This window comes from Pleurodeles waltl, chromosome 7, assembly GCF_031143425.1.
Source record: "Pleurodeles waltl isolate 20211129_DDA chromosome 7, aPleWal1.hap1.20221129, whole genome shotgun sequence".
Taxonomy (NCBI): Eukaryota; Metazoa; Chordata; class Amphibia; order Caudata; family Salamandridae; genus Pleurodeles; species Pleurodeles waltl.
Window position 1 is genome coordinate 1420356401 of NC_090446.1, and position 25700 is coordinate 1420382100.

A 25700-nucleotide genomic window follows, 5' to 3' on the forward strand; every position below is an offset into this window, starting at 1 on the left:
GCCGTTTGGTGACTAATAAATTGCCGCTCAGCTGAGCTGGAATGATGCAGCCTGACTTCCTGAGTGAAGGATCGATGTAGTGCCTGCTTTGCGGCAGGAAATTCAACACACAGCCCTTCTGGATCGACGCACATCCAAACCGGAACAACGCAGCCTGACTTCCCGAGTGATGAATCGACGCAGCACCTGCTGTGTGACAGACTATTTGATGCATCACCTACCTGATCGATGCAACGCCTGACACTTTGTCCCACACGCCCAGGATTTTTCCCACATCGTCCCTGGGTTTCAAAAGAGCCCCGTATCGCACTGAGGAACCAATACTGCATGCTGGAAATCAATGCAAAGCCCCTTGCTGCGTGGAAAGAAACGACGCATCGTCTGTGCACTGTCAGAAAATCAGACGCACACCCTATTTTTTCACGCATCTCCTACTCTGCAGCCTCCGTGCGTGCTAATTTTGATACAAACCAGGTACTTTGTGCAAACAATAGACAACTGTCTAAGATTTAAGACTCTTTTTAATCTAGCAAAATAGATATTTCAACTTGTACTCATTGAATCTTTATTGTTTTGACCGTATTTTAACCTGTTAAATATCATATATTTTTCTAAACCTGTGAGGTTTATTTTTGTGGTGTTTTCACTGTGTTACTCTATGAATTATTGCACACATACTTTACATATTGCCTTCTAAGTTAAGCCTGACTGCTCAGTGCCAAGCTAGCATGGGGGGGCACAGGATAATTTGGATTGTGACTCACCCTGACTAGGACTGTGGTCCATACTTGGATAAGGGTGTATACCTCTGCAAACTAGAGACCACATTTCTAACATACCCCACAATATGTCCCTCATATATGAACTCTCCTTATTATCTAGATGTTTGGGCAATAAAATAATGCACATAACTGACCCTTGGATTCAAATATCTCTTCTATTACTAGTGCCAAATTATGCATGCAGACCAAAGACTCTGTAATAATACATGCACTGTTTTATATTTTTTTAGATATGCTTTTGTTTCTACATCAGTAGAACAGTCACAATTTGCACAACTGAGGAAATTACAGTGTTTCAAATGGACTTTCTGCAATGTCACCTCCAAACGTTATCCCTTCCTCCTCCTCTTTTTCTGACCTCATTTGCGCTGGCTTTAGGACTCTGCACACTTTACCACTGCTAATCAGTGCTACATATGCTCTCTCCCTTAAAACATGGTAACATTGTCTCATACCTAATTGACATACATAATTCACTTGTAAGTCCCTTGTAAAGTGCACTACCTGTGCCCAGGGCCTGTGAATTGAATGGTACAAGTGGGCCTGCAGCACTGAGTGTGCCACCCACATAAGTAGCCCCTTAACCATGTCTCAGGCCTGACATTGCAAGGCCTGTGTGTGCAGTTTCACTGCCACTTTGACTTGCCATTTAAAAATATTGCCAAGCCTTAAACTCCCCTTTTTCTACATATAAGTCACCCCGAAGGTAGGCCCTAGGTAACCCCTAGGGCAGGGTGCTATATAGTTATAAGGCAAGACATGTACCTGTATACTTTCTATGTCTTGGTAGTGTAAAAGTCCTAAGATTTTTTGCCACTACTATAAGCCTGCTCCTTTCATAGCATAGTGTTAGGGCTACCCTCATAAACTGATTGGTAGATTCTGAGCATTTCTCTCCACTTAAATCCTTCTGTTCCTTACAATCCACATCTAGGCTGGGATGGTTGACAGCTTCCTGGTGCATTTCACCCAGACAACCACAATCACAGGATGCTCAGTGACACCTGCACACATCTGCATAATGAATGGGTCTTTCTGGGCTGGAAGGGTGGAGGGCCTGACACTTACATTTCAAATGACAGTGGCCTGCCCTCACACAATGGACTACTAAACCCCCTACTGGCACCCTGGCAGACAGGATTGTACTAAAAGGGGACCTTGTGCACTTCTAATCCACTCTTTGAAGACTCTCCCACTTCAAAGGCATATTTGAGTATATAAGCTAGGTCCCCAATCCTACCAACTCAGACACTTCTGGACACTTCAAGATACTCCTTGGGACAGACACCCTGCCCCAAAATGTGCAACCTGCCAAAAGGAACTGCCTGGTTGCCCAAAGGACTGACCTTGGCTGCTTTTCTGAGAACGACTGTTGCCTTGCTGTTTCCCTGCTGCCTTGCTAGCCTCTGGCGCTGCTGAGAAGTGCTCTCCAAGGGCTTGGATTGAGCTTGCCTCCTGTTCCTGAAGTCTCTGGGCCAAAAAGACTTCATCTCTACAAAGAAACTCCTTGTGCGCCTGCATTGTGACAGAAATTCCGACGCATGGCCCACCAGATTGACGTAGCCCCTGTCACTTCGTCCTGCCCGCCCAGGATTTCTCTGCATCGTCCCTCAGTGTCAAAAGCCCCTGCATCAAAAAGAGGATTCAAGCCTGCGTGCCGGAATTTGCAGCAAAGCCGTTGTCACGTTAAAAAGAACCAACGCGTCGTCTGCGTACACCAGGAAATCCGACGCACACCCTTAGTTTTCCACGGATCTCCTCCTCTGCAGTCTCCGTGCATGTCATTTTGACGCAAACCAGGTACTTGTGCTTGCAAGAGACAATTGTAGCTTTTAAGAACTTAAGACAATTCTATTGATATCAAAGTCATATTTTTAACTAGAGATTATCAAACCTTGCTTGTTTTGACCTGAAATTAATCAGATACATATCTTATATTTTTCTAAACCTGTGTGGTGTCTTTTTGTGGTATTTTCACTATGTTATTGCATGATTTATTGTACAAATACTTTACACATTGCCTTCTAAGTTAATCCTGACTGCTCAGTGCCAAGGTACCAGAGGGTGGGCACAGGAAAATTTGGATTGTGTGCGACTTACCCTGACTAGAGTGAGGGTCTTTGCTTGGACAGGGGGTAACCTGACTGCCAACCAAAGACCCAATTTCTAACAAACAGGAAACGTATAAAACTCAATTGCTACACTGAACTACAGACTCAATGTGTGTCTGATGTAGATAGTGTTCATGAAAATGAGCGAGTTTGGGTCTTTGCACTGTAATTTGTAATACAGTATAGTTTTGGTAATGTATCTCTACCATATTTGTTTGATATTGGTAGATGTTTGATTTCCTGTAATTTACAATCCTTTTTATTTAAATTACAACTTTACTTATTCTGGATCTACACAATGAAGCTCTAATTAAAAAACATTGCTATGAAGTAATCCCAAATGCTTTCCTGTAATTTGCACTGGATGCCCAACAAGGGGATATTATTGAAAATCACCTAAGTTCCCATCTACCACAAATTTGCATATGCATAATCTACAATTTTCAACCTTGGAGATGCTAAATTTCCAACCTTATTAAAATATGCCTCTCTTTTTATTTGATTTTTATATGATATTTATTCCTATTTTTTATTTGTATTCAGTTTTGAACAGCTTGCCAGCGATAAAAACAAAGGGATTGATTAGGAATTCTTACCTTCTGCCTCTCTCGTAAAGTAACAATCTGTGAAACAAGAACAAAAGCAATCCTGTCAGTTCATCTAATGCCTTAGGACGTGAGTTATGGTTACTTGAGATAACTCTAACTATAAAAGTTGAATTTCTATAGTTATATACGTTTAAAATGTGAGCCTAACTATAATGTCCTTATAACCATTGGTGACTATTGATAGATAGTTAGATAAATAGATAGATAGATAGATAGATAGATGGATAGATAGATAGATAGATAGATAGATAGATAGATAGATAGATAGATAGATAGATAAAGTTAAAGTGATATTACAGTTAGGTGAAAATTCCGTAACATTTTACATCACTCATGACATGTTCTATGACATAATGTATTACATCACTGATGACATATCAAATTACATAACTCATCTGTAAAGTCAGCATGGTTTACTTTTCTGGCTGCAATGACACTGTTTAATACATATATAAGATAAGCAGGTATCTACCTTGGAGTGCAATTTCGCTTACCTTAGGCCTACAAATCCCCGTAGATATGAAAATAGGGTGAAACATGTGCACCCATCTTGTCTATGCATGTCCCAAAATCATAAGCGTTCACCTTTTGGGTTGTCTAGAATTTTCATAATTCTCTGGTGAAGCTCATGATCAAGGTCCAAGCCATTTGTCACCCTGTGGGCCAAGCTAATTGTTCTGCTTCCCAAGAGAGGAAAAAGGGCCATCCAATGCAAAAAGAGTAACTAACAGTGCTTCTTTCAGCTCCTGATGCGGAAGGGATGGGAAGAAAATCTGCATCTGTAAAATAGCTATCACACTGTACCAGGGCTAGAACAGACAAGGCCCCCAAAGTAGGACGCCAATACCTCTGGGACCAATGCAGGGGGGACTCTTCTTTGAGGATTTGGTGAAAATGTTCCCTGAAGTGATGTCTGTGAGGGGTGGAGCTGAGGCACCCATAAGAGATGTGACCAGTGACTTTAGGACAGCAACATCGTGTATTATGCAGGAGGAATGGTACAGGAGTGGAGTGATGTAGCACCTCACAGTTGGCCTGGGGTGCCTGGCTTCTAGAACTCAAACACCAAATTTAAAAACTCTTGAACAAGGGAAAATGGTTTTGGTTGAGTTTTGACATTGGGACTGGACAGTAACAGTTGCCACGAACAACTGAAAAACCAAGCATTCTGATACAGTAATTATATTGTAATTGGACTATGCCTGGCACCAGTGGGTCTCTCCAGGACATGGGAAGGTAGTGCCCTTATACCTCTGAAGGCCAATTAGGGGATGATTTTCTATGCCCTAGCAGGAGGAGTGGAGCACCAGAAACAAAGGAACAGAAGAAATGTGAAGTAGAGCACCAGTAATATTAGCTTGGTGCAGAATGTGCATCCTCGCCACCAGGAACAACATTAGCCCAAAATCATCAAAATTGGCTCAATGGAACCTGAGTTACAACCTTCTGAAGGCTGGTGACCTTTGACCTTTTCAGGATACCAAGCATGTGGGGCTCTGCTGCATGTTTATAAATGATACCTAGAGTGGGCCAGTATCCGTGGGTCAGTGCAAAATGTATTTTATAAATTCTACGGATGGGGCATACATGAGCTTTTGAGGCCTAGGGATCAAAATCCCTGGGCTGGTTTATGCCAAAGAGGGCTGGGACCCCCCTCTTTGGGCCCCTCTGAAGAACCAAGAAGGAAGAGTGTCATTGCACCCCCAAAGAAAAGACAAAAGGGGCCCCTGGGCTCCAAATCATGGTACCCAATGCTGCACCCATGTCCAGGGGAAAGCAGGGCTGTCACCACACTAGAATTACCTTGCCCAAATGGAGCAGGCAAGGAAGAAGTCAGTTGCTGGCTTCTAAGATGGCAAAAATTGGTCTTCGAGCTGCTCCCAACAGAATAGTAACCATGACGCAAGGCAGGAGGGCATTGGAACCATCAACAACCTTAAAGCATGTTGGGAGGGCTGTAGGGGTTCCATCAGCCTCCCAGAAGTCATTTTTGAAAAGTGACCCTAGGTTTGCTGGGCCAATCCCCCAGTATTTTCACGCTTATTTTATAAGTACATTATGTTCCACTGTTTGCAAAAGGAAAAATACTGACAATGATTTTATATGTTAAACACTGAGGTTATATTAAATTTTCTATGCAAAAAACACCCAAACACTTGCTATTAAAACACAGCCAGTGTTTGGGTGTAGTCCGTAGAACCAACCATGATGGAAAGGTGATGCACTTAAAAAGATGGAACATTGTGTGGTAAATAGAACCTTCATGGTTCTCCACTGGCACTAGCTTGCAGTATTTATAAGTCATGCAGCTCTAGCTAAAAGGAATTGGGGTGCTGTTCATGTAGAGACCTTAAATCCTAGTAAAGACATAAAAATAAAGAGTTAGGCGGGGAAATGGTTTTAAATCAATTATTTTAGAAATATGAGGCAACAGTGCTGAGCTATTCATTAGATAGAGGATAGAGTTATCATGTATTGTCCAGCAAAAATTTTAATACACTGAACCAAGTTTTTGTTGAAAAGATTAATTTTCATTTCTAGAACAAATCGAGAACGGTTGATGCCTTATACTGCTGGGATGGCCTTATGAATACTAGGAGAACATCTGTTTTGTGGTAATTTCCAATAATTTTCTTAACATTAGGTGTGTATTGTGGTGTGCCTAAGCTGTGGGACTTGTAGGCATTCCCAAAAGTGTTGTATATGACACCAGAGAATAGTGGGTACCAATGGAGTTCTCTCAGGTTTGGGGTGATGTTATTGCAACTTTAAAGTCCTTTGACAAGGAATGGTTACTGCAGGGAAGAAACTTTTCACTGAATTCAGGTAAGGCTGGTTTCCGTTTTTAACCAATGTGAGCACTTGAATTTGCATTTATACAAAACAAACTTGACCATTGAAACTGAAGACTGTGTCATCGTGAAGACCATTTCTGTACTTATTGCAGATTTCAGACAATGGTGATGCACACTGATGTTACCTTGATGTAGTTCAGTTGGAAACATGCATTGGACATCTTAAACTTGATTATAGTGAGATAATCCTACAGGGGATGAATATCATAGTCAGAAATTGTGATTTCAATTTAAACCTTTTTAATTCTAATGCCTTTCTCAACAAGATGCAGTCTTAAGCTCTGGTGGACCTGGCCCTCTCTGCATTCCCAAAGTGTTTATCTTCACCCCCCCTTTTTTTAAATTATTTTTGTTGGCATTACCTCTGCTTGTGCTCTCTACTGTAGAAAACATGGTTAAATTGGCTTGTACCTGATTGTCATATTAAAGTTACTTGTAAGTCCCTAGTTAAGTGGGACTACATGTACCCAGCACCTGTAAATTAAATACTACTAGTTGGCCTGCACCACCCACTAAAGTAGCATTTTGAAACACGTCTCAAGCCTTCCATTGTAGAATACATATGTCACCCCTAATTTAGACCCTAGAGGCCAATAGTGCAGGGTACATTGTTTTTAAAAAGTAGGACTCCTCAAATAGTTTTCCACTACTATAAGGCCTACCCCTCCCAAAGACGTATATTGGGCCGCCTTATCACCTTTAATAAGTGCTAACTTTTGGATTTGGAACAGGTAGAAATGTCATGTTTACATTGAAATGAGTTGTGATTTAAAATATTCTTTAACTGTCGGAATTTAAGCCACAATCTGAAAATGACACTTTAGAAAGTTGGCTTTTTCCTGCCCGAAGGTTACTAAGGCCTTCTAGGACGTTCCAGCTGCCTGCGTCTGTTAATGGCTCCCCCATTAAGAATGTATTTTAAGTGCAGACAGTGACCTTGGACATTTTGGAGCATTGACAAGGGAAGGGAAACACTTTAAAAATCAGATGTGGAGGTAGGAAAGGGAATCCCCCCATTTTAAAGGCTGGCACCAGGGATACATATTGGACCACTTGAGCCACTCATCAGAATGCTTTTAGACTTGTGGTCATTACAGAAAGGCTGCCTTGCTCCCACAGAACTGTTCTGCTGCTTGAGGCCTGCCTTGCTACCCAGAGTACTGCCCTGCTGCTACCAAAGGAATGCCCTGCTGCTTGAAGACCGCTTTGTCATCAAGAAGACCGGCCTTCTGAAAAGGTCTGCCCTGCTCTTAGCAATAGGATTAGGGCACAGAGAACACCACAGGAGATGAACATAGTCATGGATCTGGAGGAGCTTATTTAGACAACTGAATCAGTGTTCTTAAGGTAGAACTCAAATAATTTTGTGACTATACATTTAAAAGCCCATCGGAATGTGTCAGTATCAAGAAGGGCTGGATGACTGATGATATCAAAGAATGTAGTATGAACATCATTTATGGGTAGCCAAGGAGAAAAAGGCATCTGCTTCTACTCTTGGCTTGCTCTTTGGTTGCCATGAAACTTTCCTGCTTCTTGTAGTCAATGCACCCTGCTTACTTTCTGCACTTTCCACAACTTACTCTTATGCTAGCTCCTCAGCATGAAAGGGGAGGTTAATCAGATATTTCAATATATGATTATATTAGGCAAAGAAAGGTATAAGATGCCACTTCCTTTTCCCCTGTGTTTTTATACTTAAAATCTGCAGAGAAGTTGAGTAGAACAAGAATTGGAGGCTACCACTGGATTATTTTTATTTCCATACTGCACAATGGGCTAAGGCAAGACTTGTTTTACCTTAGAGTTGGTCTACTCAGACCCACTCAATAATCTTCTGAGATATGCAGGTTGGTGATTTGGCATTAACTAGTAAGATCACTGGTGTGTAAGGGGGCTCTTTTAGTATGGAATTAATCTGCTTGTGTGTTGAAGTATTCAACATTTCTCATCAAATGCAAAATTCACCAAGCAAAGAGAAACCGAATTGTGTAAAAGAAGCAATTAACCATCTGTACTGGATCATTCATATATGGTTATTTTTTATATTGCCCCATTTACCCTGATATTGAAAATATAGTATGCCTTTCTAACACTTGACCAACATTTGACAATTTACTGTTTATTCCTGGGTGGTTGTTAATGTATGCTTTCATTTCATAGGCTAAGTCATAACATCTTCTTTTATCACAGATATTGTTTGGACCAATTCAATGGTGACTGTTTGACTGATCAACCATGGCAAGGATCGCAGATAGAAAGGTCAAGTATTGCACATCCATTATGAATCAGGAATTACTACAGATCCCTAACATTTACAAATTGATGTACATTTTCAGAAGTATTGACATCAAGCATTAGAAATTCTCCTGACTTTCATTGTAATGGAAATTACATTCAATTGACGAGAAATGCTTATGACAGCTCCTTTTACTACGTGCACATGTCTGTAAAATCCAGATCTCTGTGACTTAGGGTAAATGTTTGCATTGTTCAGCATGCAGTCCATCATTTGTTGTTTTTGCCCATGTCTGTAATACAGTATGAGTACTGTGGCAAAGTGTTTCTTCATATACATGGGACTAAACCCCATGCTTAGGAAGGAACATCGTCCTAAGATTGCATGAGCTCACATTTAGCACCTGCACGGTCTGAATTACAGAAGGGGCTGCTCAAGATTCTGTGACCCATAGTGTAATACCAAAGGGCCTCACGATGAAAAAAGCAGGTGAGCACATCTAATGAAGCAAAGGACAACTTAGTATAATTTGGTTCTGGGGTCTGTTTACATTCCCTAATTCATATGCCAATTATCGCCATGAAACATTTGTACAAAAGATAGTATAAATAAAACCATTGCTTTTTTCTGCCTCTATCATACCCTAATCTTTTTTCTCAGCACTTAAAATACCATTATTATAAAAACAATGATGTTTGCTTTAACAACTCATTATATGTTTTGAAGTTCATGTGTACTCACCAAGGACAAGGAGGAAACACAATAGTTGAGTTTTCATCATCATGAAATTCTCCTGCTTTGGTGGATTACAGGAAGAAATGTGAAGTGAATAGAGCAAGTTTCATTCATCTAGTACTGAATGACATTGGTTTTAAAGTTCCCACACAACCTTTGACATTACCTCATTTGACTAATAACATGTGTGCAGAACAGTATGTATGGTAATTAAACAACATTACTCCTTGAAAATAATGGTCTAGGCCAGTGGGTCCTAACCTATGGTCCAGCAACTGCTGAGGTCTCGGAAGCCTACCGAGGGGTTGCACAAGTGCTTAGAAATGAAATAGTATAAACAAATTACTAAAATGTATATAAATAAATAAAATTGAAGCTTGAAAATGTTAAAACATGCTGTAAATTTAAAGAAATTTGAAATTGGACGCTAAAAAGTAAGTTGGTATCAGATTGATTTGTGAGTGTACATATGCACCAAATAGAATATACTATGGACAATGGGTTGACTTAATTGAATTTTGAAAGGCTCCAACCTGCCCATTAAAATTAAAATTATGAATTATGATTTTTTATATTTGCTTCTTAATTTATTAAAAACAAATATTTTATCTTTGGTGCATTGTTTTGTGGTTCAAATCATCTAAATTGCTTACAGTGGGGGTCCCGGATTGCGGTGATGATTAAGTGTGGTTTCACAAAAGTCAAAAGGTAAAGAACCTCTTGCTTAGGCTAGAAAATTGTAGCTACGATCAGGACATAATATGTGATAAACAACTGATACTTGTTAGATTGATATGAGCATATGTTTAAAGGGTTCCTACTTTCAATTGAGGGTATCTGTCTAAATTCCCATACATATAAACAGCTAACCAAGTACACCTATTGGCAACATGAGCATATGCATTAAACTTACATTGCATACCCTGACATGAAGAAGAAAGTCATGCAGTCTCTTAAAGCAAAAGCATTATAAATAGCAACAAACTCAGCTTTTTCCCTTAAATTGTTAGGTATTCAAAAACCATTAGGAATGTACAAATTGATAGCAACTCTGCATGCTATAGTTCAGCATTGGTGAGGTAGTAATTTTGCAAATTATGTAGGCCCTGACCTAGCTTTTGGTTGAGTAGTGCTTCATCAAAACATGATGCATATACCCTGTCTGCCTTTTTATAAGTGTGATAGGCAAAAATGCACTTGTAATATAGGTGACAAGATATCTGCCATTTTTATGGAGTAGTATTCCAACCCGTAAGCTCCAGATGAGGCCCTTAACATCTTGTTATCTTTCTAAAGAACATCATTATTAAAGATCTAGCACAAACTATTAACCTTTCACAAAAGTGTCAATCTTTTATTATTATTAATTTCATTACCATGTTTTCCCCTTGAAAATAAATATTCAGGGATGACAGTAGAGGAGATATGTTTATCCACTTCTGTAACCTATTTGATGCATGCCCAAACATTGTCATTGAAACCTTTAAGAAATCTGTCATGTGGACCATGCTGAGTTCCCATTCCTAAATGGTACCACTTGTTTACATCGGCACCTATAGGTTCCAGAATATCCCTATTACCTGCAAGCTCTCTAAGTTCAATCTTATTCCTTGTCCTTTTCTACCACCAACATGGATCTCTTTGGGAGACTACTTGGCAATAAAAACATTGAAATTCTCTAGTATGCAGAAGAAATTCTCAGTTGCTCCAGAAGTCCAGTTCTCTGACTGCATTTCTTCTACTCCTGGATTTCCAGAATCTTTTTAGTGTCGGTTACATGGAAATAGAACCCTTAATATTGGCGTAGAACAACAAGCAACAACCCTACTCTGTCATACGGTTCCTACGAACCAAGTAGAAGTGTGTATGTAGGACAACAATAACGTCATATTATAGCTAGCTAGCTCACGGTGCTCCATCCGAACCCCTAACCTTCCCAGGGTACCAGACAGTGACAGGAACGTTGATAATGCCCACTCTTTCATTCCCAAGGATTTATCTTTAACATTTGTTGTTGTTCTGTACACCCATAGCAGACATAAGAAAGATATGGTATGGCTTTATTGAAATAAAGCAAAGCATTGTAACCAGAATTATTAGAATAGTTAAAAAGATGAACAATGTAACCATGGTATGAAATAGGACCAGATTTAGATGTTGGCTGTAACTGTCCTGCTGTCAGTTTTCTGACAGAAAACCTGCCCACCACCTTGGTGGTCTGCCTGTCCGATTTAGATGTTGGCAGTCCTATTGACTTTAACCTGTTGGAGTCCTGCCAAGTCTGCCAAAGATTTCTATCCACTGCAACAGTGCCATAGGAAAGTGTGGCTGATGGCGGGCCTCCAGCCAGACTTTCTGCCGAGTAGATTTGGATGTGCCAAACCTCAAACCAAAAAGTGGCGGTCCTCCACTTCTGACTTGGCATATTTGGGGGGGAAGGAGTGAAAACTCACCTTTTCTCCCAATTCTACTTATACTTCTGGCTGGACACATCTGGACAGGACCCTCCATCACTGCTGCCGTGAGTTCTTGGAGAAAACATGCCCCCCCAGTTGCTGGACACGAAGGTAGGGAACCCGCATTGACTGTGTGCTTTGGGGGGAGTCACTGCACATGGGCACAAAACCACTGCAGACATATACATGTTACAGTAAATTTATTATATTACTGTGACATGCGTATTTCAGGGACACAGGTGGGTCAGACACAAGTGGGAACACAGTGGTACACAACACTATCGAACAAATACACAACTGTCATTATGGTGTCTGTATTCATTGCCAAATGAATGCTGGCACCACATTGATGATACATTCAAACTTGTCAGATGTGCCGATGTGTGCACAATGCAAGGGGAACTATACATGTCAAGTTGTGCTTTGAGTTGTGGAAGTCAGTACGTCTATGTGTGCATTCAATGCGATTAGCAGTGTGAGGTAGAGGTAGGTGTATTGGGTGATGTGGTTGTGTCAGTATTAGTTCTCGAAAGAGTGAAGGGAATCTGGTGTCGCAGAATTCCGTGGAGCCTAAAAAAACCTCTGTGGAATTCTGCAAAGCCAGAATTCAGTGCCCCATGGAGTCCTCTGAATGCTCCCATGTCTGAAGCACTAAGCAGTGTCGGACCTGGTCAGCCAGCCCCGACCATGCTTAGCACTTCCAAAATGGTCGCATTCAGGAGGTCCGTAGGCAGTAAAAGCTGCTGTTTCAGGCCTCTTGTGCACCGGCCTGTCCCGTGTGCACCAGTGTGCACAAACAATGGCAAAACAAAGAAAGAGATGAGGACTTACCGGGGTCTTCCGGGGGGTCCTGCTCTCCTCGTCGTCGAATGGTGCCGATGAGTTCTCTCCAGCAGCTGCCTCCCTCCTCTGCTCTGGTGCACCAGCAGGCCAGTATGGGCTGCACAGCGGAAGCGTATACAGCCAGCATCTGCTCTGTGCAGCCCATAACTGGGCTAAAGCGTGCACCGGGTGAGCTCCGTTCCACTGGCAGGGCTAACAGAGTTGGATAACTCCCCACTCCAAGCAGAGCGTGGGGTTCCAAAAACTCCATTAGCTCTGCCAGCGGAGCGAGCTCCCTGCACACACATAGTCAGTATGTGTGCCACTTGCATATGGCATGGATGTAGTTGTATATGCTGTGTTGTCTATTGTGTTGCTGTGTGAAGAATTCAGGTGCAAGCTTTTGTGTGGCAATTGCTGTCATGGTGTGTGTAGTTGTGCATGTGTGCGCATGTGTTTGTGTAGATAAGTGTGTAGTTGTGTTGGTTGTGTTGTGTGTGGGTGCAGTGTCACTAGTGCATGTATGTTGTGTCTGTAAGCATGTGTATTTGTGTTTGTGGCATATATGTGTTGGAATGCCAATGGATATTGATGTGAATTTGGTGTACTGTGTCTGGTGTGATGCAAGGGATCGCATATGGCAAGGGATGAGTGTGTGTGTGTGTCACTCACCTCTAATCCACGACCACTGCCATTATCTGATGTCCATTGGGTCCAGCGATGTCAACCCTCTGTCAGCAAACCTCCACCAGTACACCACCTCCAGGATTGTGACATCTAAATATCAGTGGTGGGAACCAGCCAGTTGGATGGCCAGGAAGACCACTCTGTTGTGGCGATCAGCGACTCCGCTGTAGTACATCGAAATATGGTGAGTCGAAGACCATCGTCTTGATGGTCTTTTCAGGTCCGCCACCAATGCCGATAGGCGGTAAGACCACCAAGAACTAAATCAGGCCCATGATGTCTTAAAACTCCTTATCTGCCCCTTCCTATATAACACCAATGGGAGCACAGTTTGAGTACCTTCTGACCGAATTATTGAGACAGCCTAACCCCCATACTTTGGTGTCTTGTGCCAGGAAGCCGGTACATTGTAATGCAGCTCTCATCCTTGGAAGGGATAGGGGTTGAGAGTCATCAGAAATGTATCTCAGAAACAGTGCGCTCAGTTCCAGGACATAACCAGCAGAAGTGCCCCTCCACCGAATGTAAAGCAGAGGCCATTCTTATAGTAAATTAATTGCTCCTATTGCAGTGTGTCAAATGTGCAGAGCAGATGCAATTAAATTTCGGAAATCTAGAAATTGTATCCATAAGCAATCAGTCTTCTGAAACATTTCCTTCAACATTCCTAAAATAGCATTGAGCTTGCAGAGTACCAGGCAGAAATTCTAAGTAGAAATACAATTGAGTGTGGACACATTTCCAAAAATTCAATCAGATGACTGTAAAATTTGCTGAAGACAATCTTTCTAAAATACATGCCAAGTTAAAATGTATAACTGTAATGGAGACTCAAACCAGGGTCCTAGTAAACACCATTACAGTTCAATAATATGAACCTGAACAGATTGAAACCCCACCCAACTTTTACCTAAAGCTAAGTCACTAAGGGTCAGAAGTACTATTACACTTTGTGATTTCCTAATTGTGAATCTTTGTAATTCACAATTAGGAATTCACAAACTGTGATGTACAACAGTGTCTCAAACACTACACGCGATTCCTTAATGGGTCGCAAGGGACTTGCCTCATCAATATTCACTGGGCAGGTCACAATTTGTGACCCATTGGGAATGGTCACAATTACAGGGATGGTGGCCTGCTGGAATCAGCAGACCACCATGTCTGTGACTGCTTTTTAAATAAAGCAATTTTTGTTGTTCTAATGGAGCCCTTTTTCCTTAAGGGAAAATGGGATGCATTAAAAAAACAAAAATGAAAAGTTAAATTTTCATTTTTTTAGATCAGGCAGTGCTCTGTGGGTCCACTGCCTGCTCTTAAAAAATGTTGCCACCCATATTCACGAAGGGGAAGGAGTCCATTGGGGGCCTCTTCCCATTTGTGAATGGGCTACCACCTCCTCCTTGTGATTGCATTCTGTTCGCAAATCGTACCTCAGTGATTCATTATTAGGAAGGGATGCCCTAAAGTTGCCCCTTCCTAATACCGAATTGCAAAGCAAAATGTGATTTGGTAACAAGTTACTGAGTCACATTTTGTCTTTGGTACATGGGAAAAATGCTTAGTACATCTGGCCCTTGGATTCACCCTACACATGGACCAGGCCTTCACAGATCATATCAACAAGAAAATCAAGAGGGCCTAGTACAAACCATGTACAATAAAGAGGGTTAAGCATTTCTTCTTATAAACTCTGAACTACTGTTTAAGCCCTCAGACTCTTGCATCTGATGGTGGCAATCCAGTAAGGGTGCCCTGAATGCCACATGAAAGAAACATGACCACATTGAACAAATTCTTCTGACTCCCTATGATGGAACAGAGTACCCTGAAAACTATCTGCATTATCCACACCGCTATCAGGACCAGTACTTCGGCAGATCTGGTTGGCAATCTCAACACTCCTGTTGGGTTTTGGAACATCTGCAGCCAGGATAACGGAGAACGGCTAAGAAAGAACAAGGTAACAACCTTCCCCATCTATGCACCAAAGAGCTGGAATAACATTAACAATCTCCACCAGGACTATCCAACCCTGATCCAGTTTAGGGAAAGGCTGGAGATTCACCTCTTTAATGTACACTAACTTGCAATGCAAAATCCTAGAAACAGACTACTCTTCCAGTAGCACATAGGGTATATTTAAGAAAAGTGGCTCTGCACACAGCGCAGCACCACCTTTCGTGTGCCCCTTAGCGCCCCCCTAACGCCAACATGTGTTGCCATATTTAAAATACAGCACAACATGGTGGTAGTTAGGGGACTAGCGTCAGAATTTTTTATGCTGGTCCGGTGCTGTGCAGGATTAGCATCAAAAATTCTGACACAAATCCTGCAAAGCACCCAGAGGCCCATTGTAACCAATGGAAGCCTCCCTTAACACCTGCTCTGAGCAGGTGTTAAAAGTGCTGAAAAAAATGTTGCAAGGAAGGGGAAAACCCACTTTGCATACATTATGCCCAGCGCAGGCATATTGTAGTGCAACGGGTTACAAAATGGAGCAATGCATTCATAGGGCCACTTTGTAAAAATAGTGTGACGTTTTTGGTCTTCTAATACCACATAAGCATAAAAAAATAACCCTAATGTGGAGTTGGAATTGCGATAGGGGCTCTTAAAGATGCCCCTTAATCTTTGCCTTTGATCCTGTATCCTGCTCCTAGGACTTTCAGCTAAGTTTGTACCATACAAATAAAACCTACATATATGTGCTTTATGTGCAGTGTTAAATCCACACTAAAGAGGAGGCAAACAGCCATCACTGTGAGCGGCCCTCGCCAGAAAGGCCGACCACGTTCTTGATAGCAATACTGGGTGAGAGATATTTAAAGAAATGCAAACTCATAGCCTGCCTGCTTTTTAACATGGCCAGACCGATGCAGAAACACGTTTTGTAGAATTCAAACTAAACGTGAAGTCTACCAATCTTGCTGACAATCTTAGGTTTCATTGATTTATGTTCACATATCTTTATTTTGCTAGCTTGTATTGGGTTAATTTGTGCACAATTTTCTCTAAAAAACGTACATGCGCTTATCTTTATGTGGGAAGCTTGATTTCTACAGCACAGAATTGTGCTAGATTTTTTTAATCCCAAATCAATGTGTACAGAAGATAAGAAATATCTATCTATCTATCTATCTATCTATCTATCTATCTATCTATCTATCTATCTATCTATCTATCTATCTATCTATATATACAAATATATATATTACCTTCTGTCCTAAAAAGATTATACGTATCAACAAACCTATCATAAATTGTTACTTTTTTTACAGGTATGGTAAGTGTTTAAATTCACAGCATTTGTTTGAAGATTTCTGCAATGTATGCACGGCTGGCCGGGTACTGTAATAATTTACAGAGCATTGCTGTTGTCTACCGCCCACCTCCTCAGATGCTATGCCCCTCTGTGCCTGATTTTGACTACATGTTGCCAGGAAATATAATACTCTGTATACAAGGGGCACTCTTTGGTAGCATAACGTATTAAGTGTATGCGAGTGTTCCAAGATACTGTTATTTATGCATCAGGTAAGATTCTTAACCCCTTAGCTGCTGGGCTGTTTCCCCCCCCCAGTGCTTAGCCCTTTTTTGGCTATTTGGGGTAGTTCGCGCTTAGGCCTTCATAACTTTTGGTCCACATTAGCTATCCATGCCAAATTTGCGTCCTTTTTTTCCAATATCCTAGGGATTCTAATGGTACCCAGAGTTTGTGATTTCCCCTAGAGGAGATCAAGAAATTAGCTAAAATACAGTGAATATTTCATTTTTTCCAAAAAAATGGGAAAAAAGGGCTGCCGAAGAAGGCTTGTGGTTTTTTCCCTGAAAATGGCATCAACAAAGGGTTTCTGGTGCTAAATCACCATCTTCCCACCTTTCAAGAACGGGCAGACTTGAATCAGAAAACCACATTTTTCAACACATATTTGGCATTTTACTGGGACATACCCCATTTTTACAATTTTTGTTGCTTTCAGCCTCCTTCCAGTTATTGACAGGAATGGGTGTGAAACCAATGCTGGATCCCAGAAAGCTAAACATTTCCGAAAACTAGACACAATTCTAAATTCAGCAAGGGGTCATTTGTGTAGCTCCTACAAGGTTTTCCTACAGAAAATAACAGCTGAAATAAAAAAATATTGAAATTGAGCTGAAAACAACAGCCATTTTTCTTTATGTTTTACTCTGTAACTTTTTCCTGCAATGTCAGAATTTTGAAATCAATATACCGTTATGTCTGCTGGACTCTTCTGGTTGCGGGGATATAAAGGGCTTGTAGATTCATCAAGAACCCTAGGTACCCAGAGACAATAAATGAGCTGCAGTTGGTTTTCATTCTATACTGGGTAAACAGCAATTCATTTGCTGAAATATGAAGAGTGAAAAATAGGTATCAAGAAAACCTTTGCATTTCCAAAATGGGCTCAAGATAAGGTTTTTAGGAGCAGTGGTTATTTGCACATCTCTGAATTCCGGGGTGCCCATACTAGCATGTGAATTGCAGGGCATTTCTCAAATAGACGTCTTTTATACACACTCTCTTATATTTGGAAGGAAAAAATGTAGAGAAAGATAAGGGGCAATAACACTTGTTTTGCTATTCTATGTTCCCCCAAGTCTCCTGATAAAAATGATACCTCACTTGTGTGGGTAGGCCTAGCGCCCGCGACAGGAAATGCCCCAAAACACAACGTGGACACATCCCATTTTTTGACAGAAAACAGAGCTGTTTTTTACAAAGTGCCTACCTGTAGAATTTGGCCTCTAGCTCAGCCGGCACCTAGGGAAAACTACCAAACCTGTGCATTTTTGAAAACTAGAGAACTAGGGGAATCCAAGACAGGGTGACCTGTGGGGCTCTGACTAGGTTCTGTTACCCAGAATCCTTTGCAAACTTCAAAATGTGGCTAAAAAAACACATTTTCCTCACATTTCGTTGATAGAAAGTTCTGGAATCTGAGAGGAGCCACAAATTTCCTTCCACCCAGCATTCCCTCAAGTCTCCCGATAAAAATGATACCTCACTTGTATGGGCAGGCCTAGCGCCCGCGACAGGAAATGCCCCAAAATACAACATGGACACATCCCATTTTTTGACAGAAAACAGAGCTGTTTTTTGCAAAGTGCCTACCTGTAGATTTTGGCCTCTAGCTCAGCCGGCACCTAGGGAAACTACCAAACCTGTGCATTTTTGAAAACTAGAGACCTAGGGAAGTCCAAGATGGGGTGACTTGTGGGGCTCTGACCAGGTTCTGTTACCCAGAATCCTTTGCAAACCTCAAAATGTGGCTAAAAAAACACATTTTTTCTCATATTTCGGTGACAGAAAGTTCTGGAATCTGAGAGGAGCCACAAATTTCCTTCCACCCAGCGTTCCCCCAAGTCTCCTGATAAAAATGATACCTCACTTGTGTGGGTAGGCCGCGACAGGAATAGATCACGCAACGGTCAATGTTGGCCCTTACATGAGGCTGTTGACCCTGGAGTGATCCATTCCTGATGCAGGCACTAGGTGTAGGCACTCAAGTGGGGTAGTGTTTTTATCAGGACAGGTGAGGAATCACTGGGTTGTAGGAATTTTGTGGATCCCAGCATATTCCTGTAGCTTGTGTGACAGAAATGCGAGAAAAATAGAGTTTTTATTCAACATTTCAGCTTTGCAGGGTATTCTGGGTAGGAAAACTTTGGGGAATCCACACAAGTCACACCTCTGTGGACTCCCCTGAATGTCTAGTTTCCAGAAATGTTTGGGTTTAGTGTGGTTCTCTATATGGCCGCCGAACCCAGGACCAAAAACACAGGTGCCTGCCTTACAAAACCAGTTTGTTTTGCGATAGATACTTTTGATGTCTCCACAATACGATTTGGGCGGTGGAATTTGTGGCTGAACTAAATTGGGGAGCTCCCAAGAGAGCACTCTCTCTCTCTCTGCTTGCTGCCGCATTCACCTGCTCTCTGGGTTGGACTAACCCACTATTTCCCAGTTGCACAGACTGCTTGCGAAGGAACAGCAGGACTGTCCTCATCACCTCTCTCATAATGTACTGGAAGAGGAGTTATCGAATGGGACTCCTCCGACTGAAAAATCACTCCCAGAGTCTGCGCCATTGTCCTATCCCTCAGATGCTGTCACAGTATCTGATGTCTCAGTCTCTGATCCTATGTCAGAGCTGTCCTCTATAACCCGAGTGACGGCAGCAGTCATCCATCGAGATGCCATCTCTGCTATTGGCTAAACTGTTGCTCTAAAACACTAGCCTACGTAGACAGTCACAAAATCGATGGTGTGTGTGAGATACGTGCAACAGCAGAGGCCACCTTACCTGCGCTTCTTCACTCAATCAGCACGTTCTTTCAAGACACTCAGAAAACACCTTGTCACATACCATTCGTCACAGTCTTTAGCACCTCCTGTGCCCAGTCCAACAATCATTATTGGTGCTCCCACTCCCTCCTCCTCGGATTCCCTCTTTACCACCCAGAAAAAGTGCCCTTCATTTCTCCATAGCTGCCCTCCACCCCGCACATACATTTCATTTGTATTATAGCGCAGGTAAAGGCTGACTTTACTAATGTACTCAGCTATTTACATAAAATCCAGATTTGCTCTTTGCAGTAGGCATATAAACCTTCTGCGCTTCTTTATGGCACTAAAACTGCCACTAGACAAGTCTGACCCTTTTGTAGCAGAAACATAATCACAATACTTACTTGACTTTTTTATTGCTGCCTAAAAGCTACAGTTGAAAAGCGTCAGTTGAAGTATGTGCATTGCTTTGAAGACGCAAGCTGCAACTGCAAGACAACTGGAGGCAATTCTATATATAAATATATATATATATATATATATATATATATCACTTTTATATGTGGGTCTGGTTTTCGTGGGGGCCGATCGCAGCCCCAGGGAAACCACACACATATTGACAAAAGTGATATATATACAGTATATATACATATATATATATATATATATATATATATATATATATATATAGAGATCTATCTCTATCTATATATCTATCTACATAGATATATCTATATATATATCTATATATATATCTATATATATCTATAGATCCATCTATAGATATATCCATGTACATAGATATATCTACATAGATATATCTATATATATAGATATATATATATATATATATATATATATATATATATATATATATATATAGATCTATTTTTTTTTAGTTTTTGTATGGCTTCCTTGGGTGCCAAAATGGCCCCCAGGGAAACCCTAGAACAGCTAAAAATAAAATATTGCCCCCACAGGGGGTCGCCCTGCCCACGGGCGACCCCCTGTCCATTTATTATTATATATATATTTTTTTTAAATGTAACCCCTGGGGGGGCGCGATCGCGCCACCCCCAGGGGGCACCTACCTAAAAATATGCCCGGGGGGCAGCCGGTTTTCCAAAGGGGCCGACCCCCCAAGTGAAATCCCTGGTGTCTAGTGGTGTTTCCTGGCCCCTGATCACAGCTGTGCTGCGATCGGGGGCCAGGAAACACTTTCAGAAGGCCTCGTAAGAAAGGGGAGACTCTCCCCTTTCTTACGAGGCCTTCCTAAAACTGTTTCCTGGCCCCCGATCGCAGCTGTGCTGCGGTCGGGGGCCAGGAAACCTGAAAAATGTTTTTCCAGGAAACACTTTCAGAAAGGCCTCGTAAGAAAGGGGAGAGCCACTGGCCGACGCCCGCATTGAAGAGGTTAAACCCAAATAAGTCTGCCGTAAGTTATAGCCAAAGCTGTATATGCATCAAAACCACGGTTTTGTCAGGGGCTGTTTTCTTAGGTAGAAATAACTTCCTTATTGTTAGAAATGGGGTTTTTGGTTGGCAGTCAGGTTACCCTCTGTCCAAGCAAGAACCCTCACTATAGTCTGGGTATGTCACACACAATCCAAATTATCCTGTGCCCACCCTCTGGTAGCTGGGTACGAGCAGTCAGGCTTAACTTAGAAGGCAATGTGTAAAGTATTCGTGCAATAAATCCTACCATAACACCATATAGCACCACAAAAATACACCACACAGTGTTTAGAAAAATATAGAATATTTATCTGGCTATTTGTAGATCAACACAATAAAAGATGCAATAAGAATTTGTAGAAATATCACTGAAAAGTGATATAAAGTGTCTGAAGTCTTTAAAAAGCAAAGTCTCTTTCAAGCACAAAGTACCTGGTTTGGAGTGGACAAATCTCCGCAGAGGGCCACAGAGGAGGAGATGCGTGGAAAAATGGAGTGTGCGTCGGTTTCGCCCATTCACACACGGACTTGCGTTGTTATTTTTCACGCGGGGAGACGTGCGTTGTTCTGCGGGAGGAAAAATTATGTGTGCGTCCATTTCGCCCCTTCACACACGGACTTGCGTCGTTATTTTTCACTCGGGGAAGACGTGCATCGTTTTCCGGCACGCGGGCCGACTCCTTCTGTGGGTCGTGGGATTACCAGAATTCCCTGGGTCTGTGCGTGGAATCCTAGGCTTGTTAACCGGCTGCGCGTCGTTCCGGGGGGCTGTGCGTGGAATTTTCTTCCTCACGGCAGGCGTCGCGTCAATTTCCTCTCTGGAAGGCGGGTGGCAAATTTTTCGGCGCACAGAGCGTCCAGTTAAAAGATATACGTCTTTTTGGTCCTGAGACTTCAGGAAACAGGAGGCAAGCTCTATCCAAGCCCTTGGAGAGCACTTTTACAGCCAGACAAGAGTTCAGCAAGGCAGCAGGCCAAAAGCAAGGCAGCAGTTCTTTGTAGAAAGCAGACAGGTGAGTCCTTTGAGCAGCCAGGCAGTTCTTCTTGGCAGGATGTAGGTTCTGGTTCAGGTTTCTTCTCCACCAAGTGTCTGAGGTGATAGAGCAGAGGCCCTGTTTTATACCCAAATGTGCCTTTGAAGTGGGGGAGACTTCAAAGAGTGGCTTAGAAGTGCACCAGGTCCCCTTTGAGTTCAGTCCTGTCTGCCAGGGTCCCAGTAGGGGGTGTGGCAGTCCTTTGTGTCAGAGCAGGCCCTCCACCCTCCCAGCCCAGGAAGACCCATTCAAAATGCAGATGTATGCAAGTGAGGCTGAGAACCCTGTGTTTGGGGTGTGTCTGAGTGAATGCACACGGAGCTGTCAACTGAACCTAACCAGACGTGGATTGTAAGGCACAGAAAGATTTAAGTGCAGAGAAATGCTCACTTTTCTAAAAGTGCCATTTCTAAAGTAGTAATATTAAATCCAACTTCACCAGTCAGCAGGATTTTATATTACCATTCTGGCCATACTAAATATGACCTTCCTACTCCCTTCAGATCAGCAGCTGCCACTTCAACAATGTATGAGGGCAGCCCCAGTGTTAACCTATGAAGGGAGCAGGCCTCATAGTAGTGTAAAACGAATTTAGGAGTTTTATACTACCAGGACATGTAAACTACACAGGTACATATCATGCCTTTTACCCACACAGCATCCTGCTGTAGGGGTTGCCTAGGGCACACATTAGAGGTGACTTGTGTGTAGAAAAAGGGGAGCTTTAGACTTGGCAAGTACTTTTAAATGCCAAGTCGAAGTGCCAGTGAAACTGCACACACAGGACTTGCAATGGCAGGCCTGGGACAAGGTAAAGGGGCTATGAGTGGGTGGCACAACCGGTGCTGCAGGCCCACTAGTAGTATTTAATCTACAGGCCCTAGGCACATACAGTGCACATTACTAGGGACTTATAAGTATATTAAATAGTCCAATTGGGTATGATCCAAAGTTACCATGTTTAAAGGGAGAGAGCATATGCACTTTGGCACTGGTTAACAGTGGTAAAGTGAGCAGAGTCTACAAGCCAGCAAAAACAGAGTCCAAAAAGTGGAGGGAGGCAGGCAAAAAGTTAGGAGTCACCACCCTAAGGCATGTCAGGTCTAACACTTAGGTTTAGAAATCATGTTTCTATTTTCAGACATCATTGGGCAGGAGCACTTATAAGTGAGGTGGCAATTGCATTCAACTGATTTGAACGCTCATTAACCTATCATTCATTCTCTCACTCACTCAATGTATTCTTCACTTTCTTTTCACTTGTTCATCAGGTTCCCTGGATTATTAGAATGGTTTCAATGCCGCTGTCAAACCAGGGATGAATGAAAATCATAATAATGTTCGGGTGGTGTGTTGGTGTGATCATATGAAATTCATCAGATTGCAGTTTCACATGTTCACGTTTTTTGCTCTTTTACCTCTGTCAACAATCTCTATCTTTTGCAGGCAAACGTTCCTGAAAGTGCACTCAGCAAACTAGTTATTTTAGAAAAGTATTCTGCTAAGAGTCAGCACGATGTCAACTGCTGCAGACTTTTAAAAAAATCGATCATTTCATGAAATTTGCCAACGTTTAAAAAAAATTCGCAATACATGTAGAAGCTAAATTGTGAAAATTCACACCAGCCCCATAACAATCACCATAATATTACGTAAGCGGCATCAGTCAGCGAACGACGATTTTAAACACGAGGAGCAGTGGAAACCACCTTGGAAAAGCTAAGTAGAACTTTTTTTGAACAATCGTGCTTTCTAAAATGCCTACATATAACTTTCAATTACCAGTTAATGCATGAACTACGGACAGCAAGCTCAGAAACATAGAAAGTGCAATTACCACTCAGTGCTTCGAACTTGTGCTCATATAATGGATGTCTACAAATGCATGTGGGCTTCTTTCTTGAACATCATGAGTATTGTATTCACTAATCTACTGTAGTCTAGTGCCCAGCTCCCAATCGTGCAGCACATACAGTGACACTGGTGCTGCACAATTTAACAGGTGTTTGAGGGACCATTAGCGTCCTAATTATGGTTCTAATTTACTACCAAACTGGTTTCGGAGGTGCTTTATATATACTTGAATTAGGGCCCGTTATACAATGCTACACTCCTAGTCACTGGCTGGTTACTAACAACTTTGACACTTTCCATTTCCTGGGGCTGCTGGCTTCAATCCTTGCTTTGTAGTTGTCTTGGAGGTGACAACTGCTTTTTTCTAGTGATAGACATGGCAGGTGTTTGGCTGGAAGGTTGTGTGGTGTTCTAGAAATTCTGGGGTTATTTGACCTGTTTGATGGCTTTCACGACCCGAGTCCTGTGATGTGGCATGGTGAAACGTACCCTGATTTCACTGGGAATTACGAATCAGCTTTGCCCCTTTCGCACTGTGTTTGCAATCATTTCATAATTGTTGAAAAAATGAGATATTTCTTGACAAGATTTTTTGTAAAAAACATAACAAACAGGGCTGTTTTTCTAGCAAAAGAAAACACTGTCAAAACGCACCACTAATTGTAAGGATACCAGAAGCCAGCAGATTCCTCTGAATGCAAAGACCGGTTGTTAGACTGTCACATCTGCGCAGTAACTGCAGAGTGTAATGGAGCACGCGCTGTTTATATACTATCTTTTTGAATATATGCTGTCATTCATTTTGTCGTCCTTACTGACCTTGGTAAATAACTTTAAGAACCAGTAGTTCAGAACAGAATACAAATAAACCATTTAGTTGAAGACAGTGAAGTTACTGTGCTAAGCAGTTATGTAAAATGATGGATCGATGGAAAAAACTCACCTCAGCTGCTTTGGCTTTCAGAAGTACCACTGTCTGAAACCTGTTGCTGTTAGGAGGCGCGTGAAGCTTATATAGCCAAGGGTGTTTTGAGGGGATTGTCGATGTCATGTGCTTAACCCAAGAGAAGCGTTGCCAAAAATTATATAAGCAAGAACATCCTACTGGGGCATTCTCACAATTAGTAAGAACACCTACAAGGATAAATACAAGGAGGCGTGCATAATATGTCTCATGATTAGTGGGAGAAAGTGCTTCTCTTCACTTGGCCACTCCCATTTTTGTGAGCTGATGCAGGTACTGTTTTATTGGATCTGTGTACTGGGACCCTGCTAACCAGGCCCAGTGCATGTGCTCTGACCACTAAATAGATCAAAGTTGTCCAAGACCCTAATTGGCATATTTCAATTTCTTATAAGGCCATAGAATATAGTGCCTAATTTACACTCATGACATGGAAATTTAAATGTCACGTATGAGCACATTTGTGCCTGCCAGCTAGTAGTGTGACAGGGCAATCATGGCTCAGGTCCTACCATAGAAGCCTGTCTGCTGTAACTTTGAAACTGCAACCCTTTCCAAATGAATATTTTTGAGAGGAGAACTCCTCCCTTTTAAACATTAATAATTCACCCATATGTAGGCCCTGAAGCCCACAAGGCAGAATGCATGGAAGTTCAAAGTAGTGAATGTAGAAATTTAAAATTAAATGTCCTTACAGTGACTAGTCCCCAAAAGCTATGTCACCATAAAAAAAGGCTTGCTGGCCTACAGAAAAACACTGGATATTGTATTGATTCTGCTATCTC

General features: G+C 41.9%; 1 protein-coding gene across 1 annotated transcript in view; it reads right to left on the reverse strand.

Annotated features, from left to right (window-relative positions):
* The window catches only part of LOC138246434 (von Willebrand factor-like), a 58818-nt gene extending 33829 nt beyond the window's left edge, over window positions 1-24989 (reverse strand). Inside the window, exons 1-3 of the mRNA XM_069201045.1 lie at window positions 24895-24989; window positions 9337-9391; window positions 3490-3516 (exon numbers count right to left, since the gene is read on the reverse strand). Of these exons, the coding sequence (XP_069057146.1) occupies window positions 3490-3516; window positions 9337-9379 (70 nt within the window). The 5' untranslated portion in view covers window positions 9380-9391; window positions 24895-24989. The remainder of the gene's footprint in view (window positions 1-3489; window positions 3517-9336; window positions 9392-24894) is intronic.
* Window positions 24990-25700: the final 711 nt, after the last annotated feature.